At 36.7% G+C, this 22520-nt stretch overlaps 1 protein-coding gene across 1 annotated transcript in view; it reads right to left on the bottom strand.

Annotated features, from left to right (window-relative positions):
• The window catches only part of Rols (zinc-RING finger and ankyrin repeat domain-containing protein rolling pebbles), a 42107-nt gene extending 20168 nt beyond the window's left edge, over positions 1–21939 (bottom strand). Inside the window, exon 1 of the mRNA XM_076386119.1 lies at positions 21531–21939. Coding sequence (XP_076242234.1) covers positions 21531–21594 — 64 coding nt within the window. The 5' untranslated portion in view covers positions 21595–21939. The remainder of the gene's footprint in view (positions 1–21530) is intronic.
• Positions 21940–22520: the final 581 nt, after the last annotated feature.

The raw sequence follows: 22520 nt of genomic DNA on the forward strand, positions 1-22520 counted from the left end.
CCCGTTCACGGATCGAGGGAACGGAGCAGAGCGATGTCGACATGGGGGCCACCTGTCCTGGACTCCATGTCGCCATTTCCGTTCTCCGTTCTCGGCTCTCTCGCGTCCTCGTAAATCGATACCCCCCGTCATCCGAACAACCTGACCCGAATCTTCGATCCCGAATCCTGTCCCAGGGAAACATTGTTCCTCATTCACCTCGCTTCTCATATTGCCCGATATTCGTTTCTTCCATACAGAGAATAAATTCTTTTAGTCAGAGGTCACAATCAGTCTTCAAAAAGTTCTAAAGACGGAAGCATTCGTGATTTTATTTGCTATTTTTCTTGAAAGTGTATTCGTACCGATCACTGTATAGTATATTTCGTAAACGATGTAATAAAAAAGAGGTTAGGTTTGAACTCAAGAGGGAAGGTGAGGATGAAAATGAAATGGAGTAATTAGATAAGTTAGTTTATTAGATAAGTTAATTAGATAAGTTTTTTACTAGATACATCTTCCTCTAATAGAAGAAGCTCTAGCAAAGATGAACTGGTACTGGGCAAACGTAATTACGTCGATATCGAGGGCGCAATAAGCGAAACACACCTTGCTGCGGGAGAAGTGGAGGGGCAGATTTTTCAATTTTTTCTGACTTAGTAAGTTGACTCAGAACGCGATGGTTGATAGCGAAGTGTTTCCTGTAGTTAGGTGGACCAGTTTCTGTGAGAGACATGGTGCAGATTTAAGTGTAGATATTTGTCTAGAATTTGAGTAGGAAGTGTGATACTCGTAGCTGTGGTGGTAAGTTGTTTGGCTTGTTAATCGACCTGTTCTTATAGTTAGACAGATGAAAAAAATAGTTTTATACACTGAGGTATGAGGTTGATATGCCTGATAAGGTTTCTATGGTATTAACAGCTTTAATTATTGCAAGCTGTTTTTATGTCTTGTAGTGGAGCTGTACTTTCAAACCACCAATTTCATTCGAATTTCCATCCTGTAATTCTTCCAAGCCTAATAGAAGAAGTTCTGAAGGATTATCATTTCCTTACAGGCTAAAAGTTGTAATACACTCTTGAGATTCTTACCGCTTTTCCAATATCAGTTATATCGAACAAATCTTGCTAATTGGTGATTGCAACCCTACAACCCGGATATGCAAGCGGGATAATGATTTCGTTTCAAAGGACTACTTCTTTAGGTACATAATCCTTTCACGGGTGTTTTCAAAAACCCTGTAACTTCCGCCTTTCTCTTATTCATATAGTACAGCACCATAAAGTGTGAGAATACTTAACTTTTTATTTGTTATGCTGTTGATTAATGTGGACCAATTCCACAATAATTTAATCTTTGTCGACATTTAATGTGGTGGCTACTTATATTATTATGTCCTTCTTATTATATATTAAATTTTCAATTATTAACGTTTACACCTTCATTAAAGTGCGATCCCATGCGTTTGATCAGCAGTGTACTTTTTAATCAGTGTATACATACAATTCATAATTTAATTCCTCTTATTCTTCTGTTAATTATGTTCCCTTTTGTGCCTATTACTGTTCACAATTGTACCTATTTGTTACAATCTAATAGTCGAACTTTTATTCCTATTATACCTCATAATTTTCATGATAGCACACATCGTCAACCATTGTGACGAAGTCAGACATTGACACGGATCAAAAAGAGATCAACGCCGAGGAAATGGTACTTGCAAAGGAAAAAAGCGAGCGAAACGAAGGGGCGTCCAAGGGGAACGGAGAACAGCGGCCATCCGGTGACCGTTTTGGTTCCGACGAGTCACGCGTAATAATCATTATTCGGTACCCTGACGGGTGAGAGAAAGTTACCCTGCCGAGTCTCGCCTACGGCTGTCGTATTTAAATCGACGCCTCCTGTTATACCGGGAGGCTATGAAACGATGCCTGCGAGTCAGGCGCATGCTCCGTTTCTATCGAGTAGGATAAATTAGGTAAAGTCGATGGGTGTCGAGGGAGCACAGAAAGGGTGGTATCTATTATCTATGAAGGGAAATTATTTATTATGCAAAGTGACACGGTGTAAGCAGGAAACTTATTTAAGTAATGACTCCCCGCGTGTGACGCAATTACATATCTATTTGAAAAAAGCGTAGATAAATGAACAAGTATTTTACTTTTCATTCTGCTATGAAAGCCTTGGGATTTTTACAGAGATTCATAGCAGAATTCTCTGAACTTTATTTATTCAAGACACTGTACTTTTAAGTGGTTGTTTTGTGTCTTGATTATGCATCAGTTATATGATCTCCAAGTCTTTTTAAATATAAGATATTATTAGGAAAGGTCTAGCAACAATTTCTCTGTTGCATGTTCTATAAAACTCGTTGTTCAGCGATCACGATTGATTAGAATTACAATTGAATAATGCATAAATTTAAAATTGATTCGTTTCACAAAAGAAGAGTAAAAAAGTAGGTAGTAGAATCATGCCTGTTGTTCTGAAATCTTTAGCAAAATTTGTTTCATTACGCGAGAATGGAAAATAAAATTCTGTCCCTTATTCAAATTAATACTTTTAACGATAAAACTAGTATACGTGGGTTTAGTAATAGGAAAAATTTTTTCTATCAGCCATTAGTTTAATTTCAAGCCTCTAGATATAAAATTGTATTTGCACATTGATTGGAAGCTTTTATTTCAAAATAATGTCGTAATACGTAATAAATATCGCTTTACATAATACCTACATACGCATACGCGTAAGATATTCTAATAAATGAGCAAAAATATAGAAAGAGAACCATCTCATTGGTTTATACGTATAAAATTGTAAGAAAATAAAATTTAAATCTTGAACGATTATCAAGCACCTGCTTTTGTGTAAGATACTTTTCATAGCTCTAGTTTGTAATACAATAAATATTAAATATTAATATTACTACAGAGACGACTAATGAAGACAATGAAGAAACCCCTGTTTTTATTCTAGTAGTTTCCATCCTTCTAGTGGTTTCTTATTTCAAATGTACCAATAAGAGTATGTAAATAAATACCGAAATTCTGTTCAATAACTTGTGACCACATCATTAGAAAAATTTCTTCAAGCGTAGCGTCTAGGAAAAAAGGAGCATCCGACTTTCTCGCCAGATTCAGATCGGACACTACAAGGAATTCCTTGAATATCATCGACACGGCACCGCTACATCCGTCGAGATATCGATGTGAAAGAATGGGGTCTGAGGCGGAGTAATTGGAAAAGTGGGAAAACGGAATTCGATCTATTAAAGCTGCTTTAGTAAGCACTGTCGCTCAGCTGCCTGAGATCAACCGTATTTCTTGCATTTTATGGCGTGATATCAAATGGAGTCCAGCAGTCTCCAAATGTATCATGTTCATTAAAATGTTTTAGTGTCTGTTAGTCACACTTTTTACCAGTACCGAAACAGAATTGTAGAACGCTTTCATTACCCATTTTTGACTATATTTTCGCAAGAAAATTCCACGCGGATTCGAAGAAAAATTCGAAGGCGGAAAATCGACTAAAATAAAAGACGTGAATTAAATTTAAATTCAAATACTTATAGAAGATTCAAATTTTTTTTAAGCAAATGAACTGAACTTCTAAATTCCCTGTCGCAGTGTGTTCCATATTTTTATAAGTGATTAAATAGTATAAACAAGTCGCTGAAGAAAATAAATGAATATTTTACCAAATTACAAATAACTATTTTATAAAACAAAATTCTAAGAAAAACTTCTTTGAACTGTGGTTTCCTGTTAAACACTGTCCCCTTTTTCTGGTAAACCAAAGAAGCATGAAAAATTTTTTTACATCATCTTCTCAGAATCTCCATCTTTTTTTCATAATCTATTACTCTCTAATAGAAGTTCAATTTGCCTACCATATTTGCCCCTACAACGAGACGCTCGGTATCCTCGAGTCTTTCCCGTCTTTATAACGACCAACGCGATTAATAATCGTGCAGTGTCGTTGATCCGAGGACGAGCAGAGAGCGTGTCGACAGCGCGGTCGCTATATTAGGTATGTTAATCGTGGGGAGCATTGTGTGGAAAGGGTCAAATCGCGTGCACATGTTATCGGTAGCTCATTCCTACGTTCATTCATTTCTCGACTCAATGTTTTTACGCTCGATCGAAATCTACGCTCTCTTTCGAATATCTTCGGCTTCTTTACTCAACCTCGAGATAAGCTTGAAAACAAATTGAAGACTAGATATGAAAACGCCTATATGTACTTATGTAGTACTAGTAAATACAAATTTTAGAAAAGCATTAAATAATATTTCAGTGATGAAAAAGTTATTTCGTTAAAATTTACCTAAATATATGCATCAGTATTTATGTAGGTTTTTGTATGTAGAGGGTAAGCTAGAAATGTGAAATACACTTGTATATTATATCTTGCTCGACAGAATTCGAGTGACAATCTTGAAGAAGTTTTGTAAAATGTCACTGCCACGTGTCTAATACAGGTACAGCACACAACATACTAAAAATATAAACTTCAATTTTTAAAGTGGTGTAGTGTATAATACATACACAGCATATTTTTGTTACAAATTTCTCGTTATATTGGTCAATGACACTTCTGCAGAAAAACTGTGACAAATCAGAAACGGCAAACTGTAAAGTAAAGCCGAAAGAAAATTTCTATTTGCAATGTTGCTTAATTACACTATTATGAAACGTATGTTACCTAAAACTTACTAAAAGATCTATTATTTAAAATTGAAAATGACTATAAATCTATTGAACATATTAAAATACATTAAAATGTATTAGAATATACTTCATAAAATTAAATGAAAATAGAAAATTTTTAACTGGTTGACATCTTCCTCGCAGGAATGCGACACTGACATTATCTAGAGTAAACAACTGTTTCTTCCATGCACTCTTATACACATCTTTCGTAAGATAAAAATCAGTTGCCAGTGCATGAACTTATCTCACAAAGGTGTTCCTTGTCATAAGCTCCTCGTCCTCCTGAGTCATGAGCCTATAGCGAAAAAATACTATACAATCTAAACTAAAAAACATAATATACAGTAGTGTACTGTACTGCAGGGTACACTATACGGTTTATCATCGACACAGTTTCAGACAAAAAATAAATTTCCCTTTCAACGTGGTATCTAACATAAGTCCAGTTGGTTGTCCAAGTGAATCACGTTTTCGATTTATAATTCGTCGGCGATAACCAGTGGCGACTATCGCCTTTGCGACGACTCTCATTTACGAATACAAGACGAAAGTCGTCCCAGAATAGAGCTTACCTGTTCGTTTCCAGAAGATAACGCTCTCGCGGCTCTAGTCCCGTAGCCAGGCGATAACGGACACCAGATAAGCATGGTGTACCTCCACAGATTAAATCGTAGACGAGCGGGAAAACTTGCGCGCGGGTTATCTCCGTTTATCGGGCCGAGTCGTTTTCCGGATTAAAATCCAAGACTGTTGGTCCGCTGAACGCGCGCGCGGCCCTCATGAATATGTATATCTATGCAATGCTCGAGAAAAGTCGCGGCGATTGCTACAACACACGCCGCCTGAAAGGAATGCTCGCTAATCGCGATACCACGTAATTAAAAGTAGATTCTCTTTTCTCTTTGACCATTTGCGCGCGTTCAAACTGTACATGTCTACTTGTACCGTTTCTGTCGATTGATTGTCATACTGGAGTAACGGAGGTTGACGGTCTGATGGATGCTGAGACTGAGCATAAACGAGCGCGAAGGAAAGGAATAACGAAGGGTACGAGTGATTGACGTCAAATTCGGGTGATATAGTGTTCGTAATTTTGAGGCCATTATATCTTTTGAAATTTGTTAAAAACGAGTTCTGCTGTTCAAAATCTAGCAGGTTTTAAATAAGAAGAAAGGTAGAGGAGAAAAGAAAAGGACACATTGTCAAAAGGGAACTTGGAGTAGGTATAAAGATGCACTGACTTGCATAAATTCTCAAAATTATAATTATAATTTAAGAAGTTATTTGTATATAGAGTTTTTAAAGGAAATTGTAAATATAGTAGTTCACTCGAGTTCTTTTCAAATTGAAATTTTAATTTAGTTTTTGTCTTTGGTTAAAAGGTTTCCTACTTTTTCTCATTAGTTTTACCACGTATCTGCGTTGATGTCGAATCAATTATTAGTTTCTTCTTTATTAAATGATGGCAACGATGAAGCGTAGAAGTAATGTTAGTTCAATGATTTTACATGTATCTAACGTTATTACTTATTTTACATTCCAAGTAACAAAATTAGAACTGTTTAAAAATAGATTTTAAAAACTTAAAAAATGACTGTAGAAAGCAATTTCATTAAGTACAGTTGAAGGTAATATTAATCTTTTTAGTGGTACAACCAAATAGAGGCTGTCCATGCACGACCAGAGTCGTTCTAGCTAATCAAATACAGTACAAATGTATACATATGCAATCACTTATTACACTTTCACCTATTAGTGTTATTTGTTCCAAACGTTAGATTTTAATGTTTTTCTATTTACCAATGTCAGAATGGAAATACGAGTAGGTAGTATTTCGAGACTGTGAAATGTATTCGTTTGATTGTAGGGAACGCAAGCTTATCACTCTCTTCTCATATTGCCCGATATTCGTTTCTTCCATACAGAGCATAAATTCTTTTAGTCAGAGGTCGCAATCAGTCTTCAAAAAATTCTAAAGACGAAAGCATCTATGGTTTCATTTGCTGTTTTTCTTGAAAGTGTATTCGTACCGATCACTGTATAGTATATTTCGTAAACGAAGTAATAAAAAAGAGTCTAGGCTTGTTCTTAAGAGAGAAGGTGAGGATGAAAGTGAAATGGAGTAACTAGATAAATTAGTTTCTTTACTAGATACATCTTCCTCTAATAGAACAAGCTCTAGTAAAGATGACCTGGTACTGGGCAAACGTAATGTGACATTGTGCGTTTATCCATGTTTCCAGAAATACCATACGACTTAATGGTTTTTAAACAAAAGTTTGTACACTGTAGATGATAATTAAAAATAAATTCTCCGTTAACACAATAGTTTATATTTTACTCTTTTCTATTACTTTATCATATCGCATATATGTATGTTTCGAAATCAAATTCGAACATAAAAAAGTCTGTTTTTCACGAAAAGCAAACATCTATGTGTATATTAGCTTTTAAGGAAATTATTTACTAAATAGATAATATGAAAAAAAAGAATAAGATTATATAAAAAAATGTATTTCATTTAAATAATTTGCGTGACAAATAGTTACTTCTTATTTGCAATAAATAATTCTATCGATATTACTCAAGAAACTTGTATTTTATATTTGAATACATTTCTTTGAGCAAACTTTACAATTTTCAAGTTTAATTAGCAAAATTTTTACTTCATTGCTTAATGTCCATATACTAATAAGATTTTTAATATATGACTTATGTTAGATTATCCAGAAATTAATAATATTCATTCACCTCTCTCCAGAGACTTTTCTAGAATAAAGATATGGTCATTTTAATTGGATTTTCATCAAGTGTACAAATCGTATACATGATAGTGTAGATAAATATAGGAACACAGTTTGAACTATTCAGTGTCACTATCAAATTTTTACAGAAGCTCGTAAAAGCAATAAAAGAGGGTAATTACTTTCAGACTTCGTTTAAGATTCTTCACAGTCTCAACCTCCTTTCCTCTCGTCTTACTTCGACGTTGGATCAGGAAACATACGGGCTTGTTTGACGAAAGTTTCTCTTACGATAAGTATCATGGACCACCGACGACTATGGGAACAGGTACCCAATGTCGTTTAGATAATCTGTGGAAAATGAACGTCGCAAGGGAACCACTAATTCGTGTAGCTGTTTCATTATGCTTATTGTTAGTCCATTGGTTCAACCACAGCCGCGCAGCAGTCGCTGGTCAGAGTGACTGATAAGAAGACGCTCCTATCAGCGGACGGAATTAACCGTAGAACGAAGCTAAGAAAAGACTCCTCTTGATTCCGTCGAGCTTGTTTCGTTTTCATCGAGGCACTGTGTGCTCCTTTTAGAACGTCAATTATCTTTTTAACGTAATGCTTAATTGACAGTTAATCTTTTTCCAGTTCACATATGTTTTTAACTCGGTTCAACAATTGCACAAATTATGCAATATTACAGTAGTTTATTGTGACAAGATCCAGATCCTTGTTCTCGTTTCGTTGTATGAAAATAATAAACTAGTTGAAGAGATTATATTTGTAAAATTTAATTTTCTCTAATTTTTGTGATAATAGAGAGAGAGTGAGGGAGTTCCTAACTTGCATAGCTAAGATACATTGGTGAGAATGCATAGTGTTATATATACATATAGAATATTTTTCAAAGATGCGAATTAGGTCGCAAGATCACTAAGAAAATTCTATAAATGAATAGTAGTCAAAATAAGTGGAATACCGACTTCTCGATCGACTTCGTTGTCCAGTAAGGTATCCAGTATCTCGAAAGCTCGAGCGCACTATCTAAATTAGACGTTCAGTAAAGATATTAGTGTACTAAATTCTGAGAGTTCCTTTCATCTCTGATATTTGGTTCACTCCAATGAATCGGCCTGATTACTTTGAACAGCGAATATCCGGCCTGACCCCATTCTTGACTTAGGTATAGTAATTTTGCGTACGTTACATCGCAGACAATGTGCTCAAACTTTGTCATCCTTTAAGAAAGAATTAAGATTAGAAAGGATGCTCTAAGAGAAATTGATTCAATGCATTATAAAATGTTTTAATAGTGTTAGTAACCAAGCTTAGGAGTTCTTATAAATTTAATAAATTTTGAAACTCTGAAATGAAAACTTCAAGTGAACATTTCTCGAAAATTTTTCATAAACAACAAAGATAACAATTTTGCAAACAGTTGTGGTTGTTAATATTGTAATTACCAGAGTAGTTAAAATGACAGGTATGAAATTAAATAAATATATAAATAAATGTTATTTCTGTGAGTTTGGTATGTACTTTACCAGAAAGTAGTAATAGTAATACTTAGTAAACAATAGACATACATATATCTGTAGTTGTAAGGCAAAATGGCCTAAGTAAGTCACACATTTTCGTTTTCGAGGTATTGACGTTTAAAATTTTCAATTTTAATACTGTCTTATAGACTTGTGTCAAATTGAACCCTCATTTTTAATTGAAAAAGTTCTTTTAAAGTTCTTTTTTCTTTCCGAAAATATAAATTCTATAGCTACTCTAGATCTAAATTAAGGCGTTAATTTGAATTATTTTAATAAGTATGACATAGATCATTTTACCTTATAGCCATAGATTAACCTTGGTATTTCTAGTGTTGCTTTTTAGCATAAGTTTCAAAAACTCAGACCAGAAGATTAAGAGAATACAGTGTTAGTCCATTTTGAATTATCTATCCTGTATTAACAGCTTCAAGTAAGTCTCTAATTACATTGCCGAGAAAACATTAGAATATGCTTTCTACAGGACGTGACTTGCACATCGAAACAAGAAGTAGGTAATATATATAGGTATCTATAAATCAGAATCGTGAAAACTTCAAATCTCATTCAGATAGCAGAGTCAACTAGAATTCACAATTTCTATCAATATTTTTCACTTGTATCAATCAGGTAGTAAAATAATATTATCATGTACAGAATATCAGCAAGAAAACACTTGTATGTGTAGCATGGAAACATATTACTATAATGTAGTACGAGTTCACAACTTATGGATATTACTCTATGAAGCTTCTAAAAGTCTGCAATCTTGTTTTACTTTGTAATTTGAGAGTAAAACTATTTCGAAGTGTTCATAATAATTTGATCACTCACTGTACTGAGTCTAAATCGGATCAATAATAAGCCATGCCATTGGTAGTGTTTATAAATTCAAATGCAATGAAGACAATTTAGTCTTCAATATAATCACGTGAAGTTATGGAACAATACTGCATCACTAATACTAATATCACTATGAAACAGTACTCTGTATTTTCGACTTATTTTTCGCGCAGATTCACCTCTCTTCAGGTTGAACCTCCAGTTCCCTAACTCCATCCTGACTCCCCATATAAAATGTTCTTTTGTATTTTAAACTTTCAACACTATTCTGTTTTAAAATTTGTTTCTCTGAAAGCGTCTCTACCTACAACTTTTCGACCTACCACGCACACCAATCTCACGGCAATGAAACGCGAGCACAGGCAGCCGTACGTGCACCTGTGCGCGTCCCGCTGCGTGACCGCAAGTGCTCTTATCCTGCGCCGTGGAAGGAGCACTGGGGATCACAAAAGCGACGAAGGAAGCCGCGTGAACCGCTCCGAAACCTGTCGTCTCAGGGCAACGGGCGATTGAAAAGCTGACACGCAAGCGTTCGTTCCTCCCAGGGAATCTCTCTGCCCTTCCCTCGGTTCTTTGGGTAGAAAAGAAGAGGAGACAAAGAGAAAGAAAGAGTAAGAGGGTAAAGAAAGGAGACGAAGGGACGAAAAAACCCGATCCCAGCAGCGGACGATGCATTTCGATCGCGTATCCTGACCTCGAAACCATACGCGCATGGTGATCTCACAACGTCAGCTGTGACTCACTTTCTCGTGCCTCCGAAAACTGTTCATTTGCGCTCCTGCCGAGGAATTAATGAGAATTTTATTCCGAGAGGGCCCCGAGCTCGCTTGGATGACAGGATGAAATGGTCTCCATTGGGACACGAGAAATTTGTCTTTTCACGGTTTCTCAATGGCCACTTATTGTTAGCCATGAATGTTAGGCCGTGAGTATTGAATGTTGGGTGACGAGCACGATTTTTGACCTGATTTTATGTGAAGAATATTCATTCAGCTCGTGGTCTTTATGTACTTGTAACAATAATAGTTGGTGATTGCTTCACATTTTTCCAATATTTTATCGTTTTGTCAGATGTTTTATCGTTTAAAGCGTGTAAATAAGTCAGTCATTTTATAATTAGTCCACGATTAAAGCAAATCCCTTCCTTCAATTTGATAAAAAATAATCTATTAATACGTACTTTAAATTTAGGCCTTAATGATCTCCAAATAATAAGTGGAAAATGTACAAGATAATTAATAATTAACCTTTAATTACTTACATATTAGTTGATAATTTTATGTATGATTTCAGTTACAGCTAATTAAATGTATTTTTAAAGATTTACACAATGTTGCATAATCATCCCAATTTTCTACAACGCAATACAAGAGAAAAAAGAATTCTTACGCAGACACTGAAGAGTAGCATGAAACTCACTATGACATCGCAAGAGGGAACAATCAATCACATGGTTAATTAATTTGAATGGGCCTGTGGAGGATACCCAGCGATCAAAGAACAAGCAATAAAACCTCAACGGAGCCAATGCAATCCTCGAGAACGTGCATCAGAAGCTGAACTCTCTCCCGAAGCAAGCTTAACACTCGATAGCCGAAGGTGATCATATTCATACCACCAATCGCATTGTTATTCAATAATTGCTCTTACGCAACTGATTCTTCCCCCCAGGGAATCTTTATCGAGCGGGTCTCTCGAGTCAATTTTTATCTGAACCCTATAAAACTCTCTCGTCTTGTTCCTCCCTTGTTCACTTCCTCGATCGACTCTTTACTTTACTTCTTTAGCAGCCACAAACATTATACAAGCAATATTTTTCTGTGTATGTATAGGAGTAAATTTAGAATTTTCTTCTTTTACTTCGAATGTAATTATACAAGGTGTTAAAAAAAGAAGGATGAAATTTTAGAGGAAAATAATATTCATTCAAAGGAATAAGAAGGTCCAGGTTTCAGGTATTCCTTCCATGTTTCCTATTGCACAACATGCATTTTCTATTTGTTATCTATCATAGTTCTAGTATCTACATTATTTACAAGTGATGGTAAAGTCTTTAAAGTACGCCTACCAAAAAAGACTCCAAAGGTTTCAAATCAGATGATCGAGGAGTCCATTTGTACCAGATTTGCTTTGATTAAAGAATTTGCAATTAAGAAATCTTAAGTACTTTGCCCATATAAGTTTCAAAGATAATAATCTTATGTTGTCATAAAACCTTAAACTAAGAACAGTATTTCTAATCCAATAACAAAAATTAATAACAAAAATTAATCTTGAATCGAAAGAACTAGGACCTGATTAGTCTTGTCATTTGTTACTTCTTTTGATAGGTATCTTCTGCAAACACCTAAAGTTCCAGACTATCTTTCTATACATCCCACACCTATAGAATTAGCACGTCCTCGTCACTTAACATCTTCATAACGAATGCAGATCTTGCTCTACGTTCTATGGAAACAAAAGAAAGTGTATGCTATGCATACATGTCTAACTCTCTCTTTGTCCACGTCCCATAGGGACTATATATCAAGTGATATCAAAATTTTATTTAAGTTCTTTATTTGCCACTGCTAAGAAAAATCAATGAATGAAATGAGGACTTAAATGTCTCGAAACTGTTAGAATATTTTCATGCAGCACATATGTACTTCAAAAACTATAAATAGTTTTTATAGTCGTTAAATAATTTAGGAAAGGAAGGGAGAACACGATGCCTCGTCTACAGACTCAAAACGTACATGCGTTAGTACACGTTTGCTACGACACTTCGCGGAGAGAGGGCCTTATTCCCAGCGCGTACTATCGTCGAGTCAATGCATCCATTCCCATCACCGAAACCGTTGCATTCTTCGACCACGTAGTTCTTACAATATACCTGTGGACACAATAGTGGCACCCACGATAGAAAGTGTCAACCTGGCCCATGTTTTACAGCTTTCCTTGACCTGTTCGTAGCAAGACGGCCTCGGAACAGGCCCAGGACATACGACGCCGAGGGACCGTTTGCTGGTGTTTGGCTCGTGACGTAGACAAGTAAGTAAGAATAGAGGGTCGTGCACCAGTCCTACCAGTCGTGTCTGGGACATCCATTCTAAGAAACCTGCCAAGTTAATAGGTAGTCGGTGGCCTCTGTACCGTGCGCTGAGGATCCCAGCCTCCCTAATTCCAAGCACTGCACAATAGTTGGGAATACGAAGGAAGATAAATGCTAACTCGTGGAGTTGATACTCCGTGACAATTTGCAAACTCAAATTTAGTTTGTAAGAATAAAGCGAAAATTTTCAACCGAAGAAGAACAAATATGTATAATTTGTGCATACAGGGTGTTCTCTCTATTCTCTAATGAGTGTTGGCAGCATTTATAATGCTAACAGCAATTACAATAAATGCTGCCAACACTTGGAGGGTTACTTGATAAACTGATCACTTTGTACAGTAACTCAAAGTCTGCTCATACGTAGTCTACAAATTTATTGTGAAAACTACTATAGCGTATTTGTTCTTTTATCTGTTTCATTTCAATATTTAAAAGTGTGGATTTCATCATTTTTTGTTAACAAATGAGTCGCTGTGAGTATGTAACTTTAATTATTTCTTTATTCATGAAACTTGATTCCAATGTTACAACACACTCTATATAAACTTTTGAATAGTGTTACAAATTAGGGGATACAAGAGATTCCTTGTTAAATAAATCAAATTGATGTCACTAGTGCAAATATTAGGGTATCGGAAGAAAGATCAGTATTTTACTTTTTTATACAAATGGCCTAATTTGTATAAAAACAGCGTTAGGAAATAAATGGCGTGAAATTGTTTGTAATAATAGAGGATACTATATTTTAAGATCAGTTATGAAGGCAGTTCAATTAAAATAAATATACGTAATTTTCCAAAAATAAAAATGATGGATTTTTTTTGTAATTCTCAATATTAGTTTTTAATTTAAAAGACTGTCTTATGCAATACGATTTTAATGAAAATCGAAAGCTGTGCCACAATAAGGAGGCAGTTAGACTTTTTATACAGCTCTATTACATTATATCCAATCTTATATTTACCTAAGTATATGTATCATCTTTTCTACAAGATAGGATATACCTAATATAACAAAAATTTATAAAAAAGTGAGTTATCTCTTGATTGTTGCAGTTGCTTTAATTGAGAAAGATTCCAAACTTTCGGTCAAGCAGTGCATTTTCTCTTAGTATAAAATTAAATTGAAGAATGTGTAGTGTGAGAAGCCCCAGTGTACAAAAAGATAAATTAAATTTTGCTCAGGTTTTTGGCGATTCTGACCACCATGCATCATGCCCCTGCATTTCTTCTCTTTCCTCTGCCTTTCCTCTCACGGGAACTTGCTCGTCTCGTCGCGATTAAACCAGTTTTTGTTAAAGTTGTTTCACGCGCACGCTCGTCCGCGGACTTTTAATTCTCGGAGATTATCTGTCGGTTTATCCGAGTTCGCGGCTTGGACCCTTGGAAGCTTGTAATTCCCTGAGTTTCACCTGGGATGGTTGCGAAATATAAGACCTTCTTTCTCTTGAAACGGGAAACTGGAAGGATGACAATGAGCCTTTTTGATAAAGAGATGGGATCTTGAGATTTGATTGTAAAAATAGTTATGTACGAGTGCATCGTTGTTTCAAGGTGTAAACCATTCATAAATGTTTAAGAAAATTCTTTAGATATGTAAAGAATCAATCTTTTGATAACTTTTTAAGGATTTGTTTTTATGAAAATAGAATTTTATGAGGTAGATCTTCTAAATTAGTTGATTTCCAACTCCGAAAAAAATGATTAATCTACGTAAGTGATTAAGTAATTAAGCATAGCTGAATGTGTAAGTTTAAATATTTAAAATAATATATAATATTATCAATTACTAAAAACTTTTTACTTTTCAAGTATTCAATCAAATCTACATAAAACAAATTAAAACTCCAACGCACAAAAATCTTCTTAAGGAAATTTTTTAACCATTTTTCACAATACACCTCTACAAGGAAATGATCATAAAGCAAACATTTTCAATTTTCATTTAATTGAATACAGCATCTTTTAATTCATAGATTTCCTATCACTTTTAATTTTAAATGATAGTTCTTATAGACCATTTCAACTATAGTATGATTCATAATATTTTAATTCAGTAACTTTGCATATGTAAAATTTCATTTAGCCTTATTAATCTTTAACAAAGATTTTTTTCTTTTCGATTTGTAACAATTTCTTTACTGATATGCGATATAATCATACCACCTCTTACCCTTATACATAGTTTGAGCTAATTTCACCCCTAACTCAAGTTTAATTTTTACCTAATATTTTTCGCTAAGTGTTTATAGTATTTATACACAGGAGTTAAATAAAACTACTTCTCAACATCACAGAACTGCCACCATTTCGAAGATTCCTTGCAAATATCCCACTAACTAAAAGCTACAGAAGGAAAAATAATCTAAAATATATCAGAATAAACTGAAAGATATCAACGCGATGCTTCAGAATTCCAATAAATTTCCAAAAACCTTCAAGTACCTACTTTCCACTGTTTTAAGACTCCAGTGGATGGAGGGCGATTCAACTCTCGTAGCGATCGCCCTTATCGTAACGTGCTTATCGAGATTCACAGAACGATAACGGTGACCTATAATAACAGCCGAGAAGTATTGGTATCGCGGCAGAAATCGCGTGGGACTTCGGATCGGCACTCGGCGCAGCTCAGCCCCGGAATCGAACCTCCAAACGTTTCACGGTTTACGTAATATCCCTCGAAACACGTCAAACGTGTTTGAGAGCGTCGAAGGCACCGCTTACGAAACAGCGCCGTTGAAATTTCCACGTTCCCCTAAATCGCGGTTTCATTCATAATTCGTGATCGCAGTCAGGTCTGCAATTAAATAACGCACGTCGGCGTAAAGACAGAGAACAGCGGAGCAGGAAGTGGCAGAAACTGGACCCTGCTCGTGGTTACGCCTCGAGAATGAAAGAAAATCGGCAAGGGTAGGGGACAGCCGAGGATGGCAAACCAGATACGAGCTGACTGGTCCGAAAGAATAAGGTAACGATTTAATTTGCGCAGCGGGCTTGGCTGATACCGATTTGCAATTTGTCACGCGGTGTCTCGTTCCATTCATTGCGAAATAAATCTGCGCGAAAAAGTGCTTCGGCTAGACCGACAGGTTTTCTGCGAATAACGCCATTATCTAAATGAATTCTGAAAGTTTTCGAGACGTTGATTTTCGAGTAATGACGAATAAAGTCAAAACACCCTGTTATGCAAATGATTGACAGCAGAGAATTGGGAGAAATCGCGAAAACGACAGCGGGGACGTGCTAAGTGGCCAGTTTTACTGTCGTGCTAGGCGACATGCGAATTTCTAGATTCCATGTGAAGTCCTTTCACGACCAAGAAAACGCGTGACGAACGGCGACACGAGTCGTGGCTTGATTCATCAGTTGACAGTGGACCGACGAGTACCGTACGCTGTATTTTCAATGAAGCTGGTAGTTCCTGTCGATGACGCGCACCTTTGTGAACGCATCCATTAACGTGTGATTCTGGTTGTTGTCGAGACATTGAGGAGTGGTATAAATATTAAAAGAGACGGCGATAACAATTTGTGTAATAGTGTTAATAGTGTTTCACTCTTTCAAGTGAAAATGTCTATAAGTCAATTTTGTTAGATACTTCTTGTGCCATCGTAAAACCATTGCGAAGCGGAAGTGTAAAGAAATTCAGTGTTAATTACTATAGCTAGAAATTAAAATATTCAAATTTAAAAATAACTCAGTTTTTTATACTTTAATGTTTCAATTTTTGAGTTCATAGATTTTCAAATATTTAAATACTCAAATGTTTAGATGATCAAATACTTAAAAATTCCGATTAAAACAATTTAATTTTTTTATATACCATCATATCTGAAAGAGTTGAGGGTTTTTCGTGATCTAGAGGGTTGACCGAAGAATTCTTTAGCTCATGGTATTGAATTTCTTAAGTTACAATTTTTAATTAAATCAAATAAAAAAACTGAATTCTTACTTTATATGTTTTGTTAAAGATTAGAGTTTTTAATGTATGTATATTTAGAACCTATATTCTACTACATTCAAAATAAGTTAGCATTACGTGAGCTTCTGAAGCGATTCAGTTACTTTCATAAATATGGTATACCAGTAGCCAACTAGAATATTTGAATTTTCTATATTAAAATGCATTATTTTTTATTTATTCATTTATTTAATTTATCCATATTAGAAGAAAGCTCATTATTGGTTAAAAATGTTGAATCACCAGCTAACTTTCATTAAAATTACGTTATGTAGCAACGTATGTTTGACTTGAAATTAGTACTGTCACTAATAACTACAGTTTTCTTAATTTCAGCATAGCAATTTTTTATAATTATTTAAATGTTTGTAAAAGGAAGAAATTGTAGAATGTTCATACCTAATGGTTTGTTCACTTATCTTCCAATAAACATTCACTATATGTATATCTCTCTGTTCTTTAAATTATCTTTGGCCTACAAGATAAAACAGTAAAACCACCATGTTCCTCATTTTAAAAAATAATTTCAAACTTCTACTAAAAACAGATGTATAAGGAATATTCAATAAATATACAGAATTACGATACACGAAATCAACGAATTAGAAGTTACACTAAAAAAATGATTACACAAGACTCGTAAAACTCTCCTTAGATCTTTTGCACATTTAAATTTTTCATAAATATGTAAATATTCACAGTCTATTAACGGAGGAAATTACAGCTTAGAATATATTCTAAGGAAAGTCTAATCCAAATAAACATAGTTTTACAATCATGAAAATAATGAATTTCATACCGATCTTTGCATTGCATTACCAATACCGCCCACCGCTTCAAGGCGCATGGAAAAAAATGATCACACAGATCTTGCAAAAGTCTCCTAAGTAGATTTAAGCAGTGTAGACATTTGTGGGATCTGTTATAAATGCCTGTAAAATTAACAAAGGTAGCTTGACTATAGAAAGAGCAGTTTCGCTAAACCTACAAAGTCTACTCTTACTGATTTTATTAAAGGCCTGTTAGAGCACTTTCGTAAATTCTATAAGAGACTTAAATAACGAATATTTTTTTCCGCGTAGAAATTCATTAAGAGGTGTTAAGAGTAACAAGACCCATCTAATGGAAAACCGATAAGAACGCCTCCGACGCGGCGGTTTTTGCGATGAGAAAGTGCGCGGTAGGCTTGGCGCGAAGAGAGAACGAGATTTAATGGAAACAGAAGAGAAAAGAAGGGAGAAGTCGATCGGTAACGAAAATAATGACGGAGTACTCGGCGTGAACGTGTGCAGCGTTCTGTCACGCTCCAAAAACCAGGCGTCAATTACGCCATTTAATTGGGTGCAACAGGTGGCCGGTGACCGCCAGTTCGTGTCTGCCCCTTTTTCGAAATAATAAGTTCCCTGGGAACCTGTCGGACGCGCGTACCGAAAACGGAAGCGGTCGGTTCCACTCCGCCGCGGAACGCGCGACTCCGCGTCTACGCGACCAGTTTTCCGTCACTCGAGTCGTAGACGAGAGAACGAGCCAGGGGCAATGTTAAGTCTTCCGCCGGTTCGTCCCTCGAGTCAGTGACTCACTTGTCGCGACGCTTTCCAGATGATATCGCGATAAGTCCACGAAATCGGAGGCCGTGACGTAACGGCCAAACAGCTGCTTTCAGCTGAATAAAACGAAGATATGTTGGAGATGTTTATTGATCCTGTGGTACGGCCAAAACGGGACTGGTTCCTTATTTAACAGCGAGCTGAAAATACGACGTGCGATAAGAGTAATAGGGATTTTATTTCCTTCTTGAAAGTATTGTTGATGGTGGTAGTTTTTCATTGAGTCAAGTAAGAGTACGAGTACTTCAGAATACAAGACTGTAGCTAATACAATTTTTATGAAGGAAAAGGAACTTAAGGTTTTCTGGAGTGATAAATAACTGTTTTCTGTTCTTTGGATATCACCTGTGATTTTTTCTTACTTCCCAAAATAAAATTGAATTAACATTCATTAGGGTTAACACCTTATATGTTCTGTATTTTGAAGTACCATTTACAGTAAACTGCTACTATAACAACTAAATATGCTTAGAACCCTGGCGGTGGGTTAGATGATGGTGCAATTAAAGCGAACGTGACAATGTCCATAGATTCTTAGCAGAACATTTTTACTAATGTTTTAATACAGTTATGTAATATGCAAAAATGTTCTTAATATACGCTTTAATTATTATTTAATTATGAGAAATCATAAATATAATATAGGTACATATATCAGATACAAGATGTCCAACTTACGCTAAATATGGATAAAGAACTATTAGGAAAAGTTTAGCATAAGTTCTTGAGACTGTACAGGTGGATATAAGACTTAACCGTAAAGTAGCCTTTTATTATAACTGTGAACCAATAATGGGGTTATTTAGCATGAAATCATTAGAAACTTGAAAAACTACTTTAGAGTTACTTTTCATGTATAAATTGATCAATGAAATTGAGTGCTGTCCAGAACATTAGGAAAAATTGATTTTTATGCTTGATTGAAATTACTTAGGTACTATAGGTATTTATAATCATACAAACGTTTTATTCGTTTCTGCACAAAACTGGTTTAAGTCTTCCAGCTAATGCTTACTATCAATTAATAGACTATCTCTGGATTAACCACATCCTTTAAAAATGCGCTTCATGAAGTTTTTCAACTTTCATAATCTTATTTAAGAATGTACCTACTTATACTTTTTATGCTTGTGATTCTTACTATCAAATTAAAATTTCTAAACTTTATGCACTATGGGAGTATATACTATGTATCTCGTCAATTGAATTCAGAAATAAGAATTCTACTCTCTAATTAAAATAAATTTCATTCCAGCACGTTTTCTAAACCACCAATTCTAAAACTTTATCTGTCGAGGAATATAACGCGCTCCACGAAGATGGCGATCAGCATTGGCGAAGAAAATTGAATCGTGACAGGCTTGAGGCTTCCCAGACGGAAAGATTACGGTAATCTGAGTGGAAGTCGAGCGATTTCATGCGTAACCATTCATTAAAGTTGACTAGACTCACTTTTTTGGCGTCCCTTCCTCCGAAGTGTTCGAAACGATTTTGTTCCTATCGTTCATTTTGAACTATCTCGTCGGCGGAATTGCTCGCAGGATTCGATTTGGTGAGCCTCGAAGAAAAATAGAAGAAGACCGATAATCGCACAACCGACTAAAGCTTCTACGCTCCACTAACAGTGATTATCGCGAATGGTAGACGCGTTAATAGCGACCTTGTGGCGAATGATTTAAAGAAATTCGATGATAACGACACGCAATCTAAGCGCCACGGGATCAACTAGTTCGCTGGTATGCGATAGTGTTCCTTGGTCGTCGAACCCGCGAATCTGGCTGCATTCTTCGTTAATTAAAACTATCCCGCCTCTTAACGACCAGCAAGCTCTCGCGGCGCGATGCACTTAGCTCTGGAAGTTCATCGCGAAGAATTGATAAGCTTGCATCGTCAGGACTTAAAGACAACCTTTAGCATCCTTAGTATCAACGATTAAGCTAAAGATAACTTAACGTACTTCTCGACAAAACAAAAAGTTACGCACCTGCCGCATTATTGATGCGAACATGATCTCCCAACTTATAATCGCTTGAGCCCTTATAAGGACCCTCGATCGAGACTCCTGACTTCCTATCGATTCTAGAGACACAGCAGGCGCCATGGAAACTATCGGACATCGAATTTTTGAGAATATACTTTAAACTTAAGGATTCCTTGATCCTTAGAACATTCTTTACTGTTTTATAAGTCTTTGAATTATAAGTCTTTCGTTCCTTTTTCTGTACTATGAAGTAGCTTCTATAATTGTGTTCTTTTTATCAACTTCTAACACACTCTTATGAATGGTTATCTATGCTCTATTTTTTAAGTCATTGGGGTATAGATGGAACTGAACAGAGACAGGAACATGGACACATTGATGATGAGGTAGAATAAAAAAGTGAACTGAACAGAGACAAGAATTTGGATAAATTGATGAAGAAGTAGAATGAAAAAGTGTTGAGATACAACATTATAAGCACAGTTACTGTACTTATGATCTGTTATACGTCTTATAACACGAATTTTGGAGTCAAGACTTGAGACAATTATTTTTCCTAAAAGTTACTTCCTTGTAAATGTATACTATTGTAGCATGTATTTATTTTCCACTAACAATAAGTAGATTTCTCAAACCTCGAGGCGTAACAGACGCTATGAGAACTATCAAAGATCTCATCTCTCTAAGAACCTACTCCAACTATAATCTCAAAATCCTCCAATGCTTAGAAGAACCGTAATCCCTTGTTTCCAGTTAGCTGGAACTAAGATCGCTCAAAGATCGGATCAGTGACACTCCACTAGCCACAGACAAGTCTGCTTTTAAAGCCCCGGAGCTATCGTTCTACAATATCGTTCTAGAATCTCCTGTTACACGACAGTCTACAAGCTAACGCTCCTAATCCTCTCCATGAAAAATCTCTGTAAACCTACATAACTTTAGTTATGCTTAGAAGACAAGCTGCTTCGGAACAATCGAACACCTTTGCGAGTAATTCCCGCGTGTGACTCGAGACGCCAAGCCCGTAGCACGCCGAGGCCACGGAATAGCCAGAGACTTGTAACTCGTGTAAACTCACCGAGCACGGAGAGGCTGAGCCCAGAGCCTGGTCTGGGTGATCTGTGCCTGTCTGGGGGCGCCATGGCTGGGCTACAATTCTACGACAGCTTAATCCAGTGGCAGGCACGGTTCTTTCATCGCACGGTCACACACAGGTCACGCGTGAACCGAACGCGAGCGGTTCGTCGACACTGACAATGAGCGCGTATCTCTCGGATCCGTGACAGTCGGCGATCGAACGAGATTCCGTCTCAGGGGCCCGTTCTGGGTCCGTGATCGGACGAGCAAGGTGCACTGGGTCGGTTTTCCTCGCGATGGAGTGTCATTGTAGTCTGAACTGTTGTTGCACACGCGCGGGCAGCCACGCCAAAGCAGAAAGCACACCGATCGCGGGAGGCGATTGCCGAGGACTTGGGACTGGTGCACGCTCGCAGGGAAGGCTGGTCAAGCACTGACTGCCAGCCGAGCTCGCCACCTCGGCACCGGTCTACTCGCGTGACGCCTGATTGGCTGATTGGCCGACCGCTCGACTGGCTTGACTGGATAGATGCTAGCTCGCCCGACGACTCCGTTCCATTCCTCACGGTCGTTCTTCCTCGCTGGTTTTCTGTCTGGTAGCGCGGGCGCATGCGCTCCGCTGCGGATGCTCGCGAGTCTTCTGCTCCGTTCGAACGGAGGGCATCTATTCGCCCTCGTGCACTGGCTCCTCTTCTCGAATCCTGTCTCTAGTTTTTTTTTCGGGAGGGGAATTTTAATTGTATCACCGATAGTACAGGGGGATTCAGCGCGAGTTGGGCCTTAGGGACAGGGAAGGGGCTGGAGCACTCCGTGGCGAAGGAACTTGCTCCAGTCAAGGACAAGATTGTAACTCTTCGCGGGTTGACTTCACCGATCCTGATTTAATGCAGTTGTTGTTTAGATCGCAGGTGAGCGGCGGTTGCAACATGGCTAATCGTGCTGATCGATATTTCAAGGGGCAGACAGTCTCCTGCTTTTAAAGCAAGGATTA

Source organism: Calliopsis andreniformis, chromosome 9 (assembly GCF_051401765.1).
Source record: "Calliopsis andreniformis isolate RMS-2024a chromosome 9, iyCalAndr_principal, whole genome shotgun sequence".
Taxonomy (NCBI): Eukaryota; Metazoa; Arthropoda; class Insecta; order Hymenoptera; family Andrenidae; genus Calliopsis; species Calliopsis andreniformis.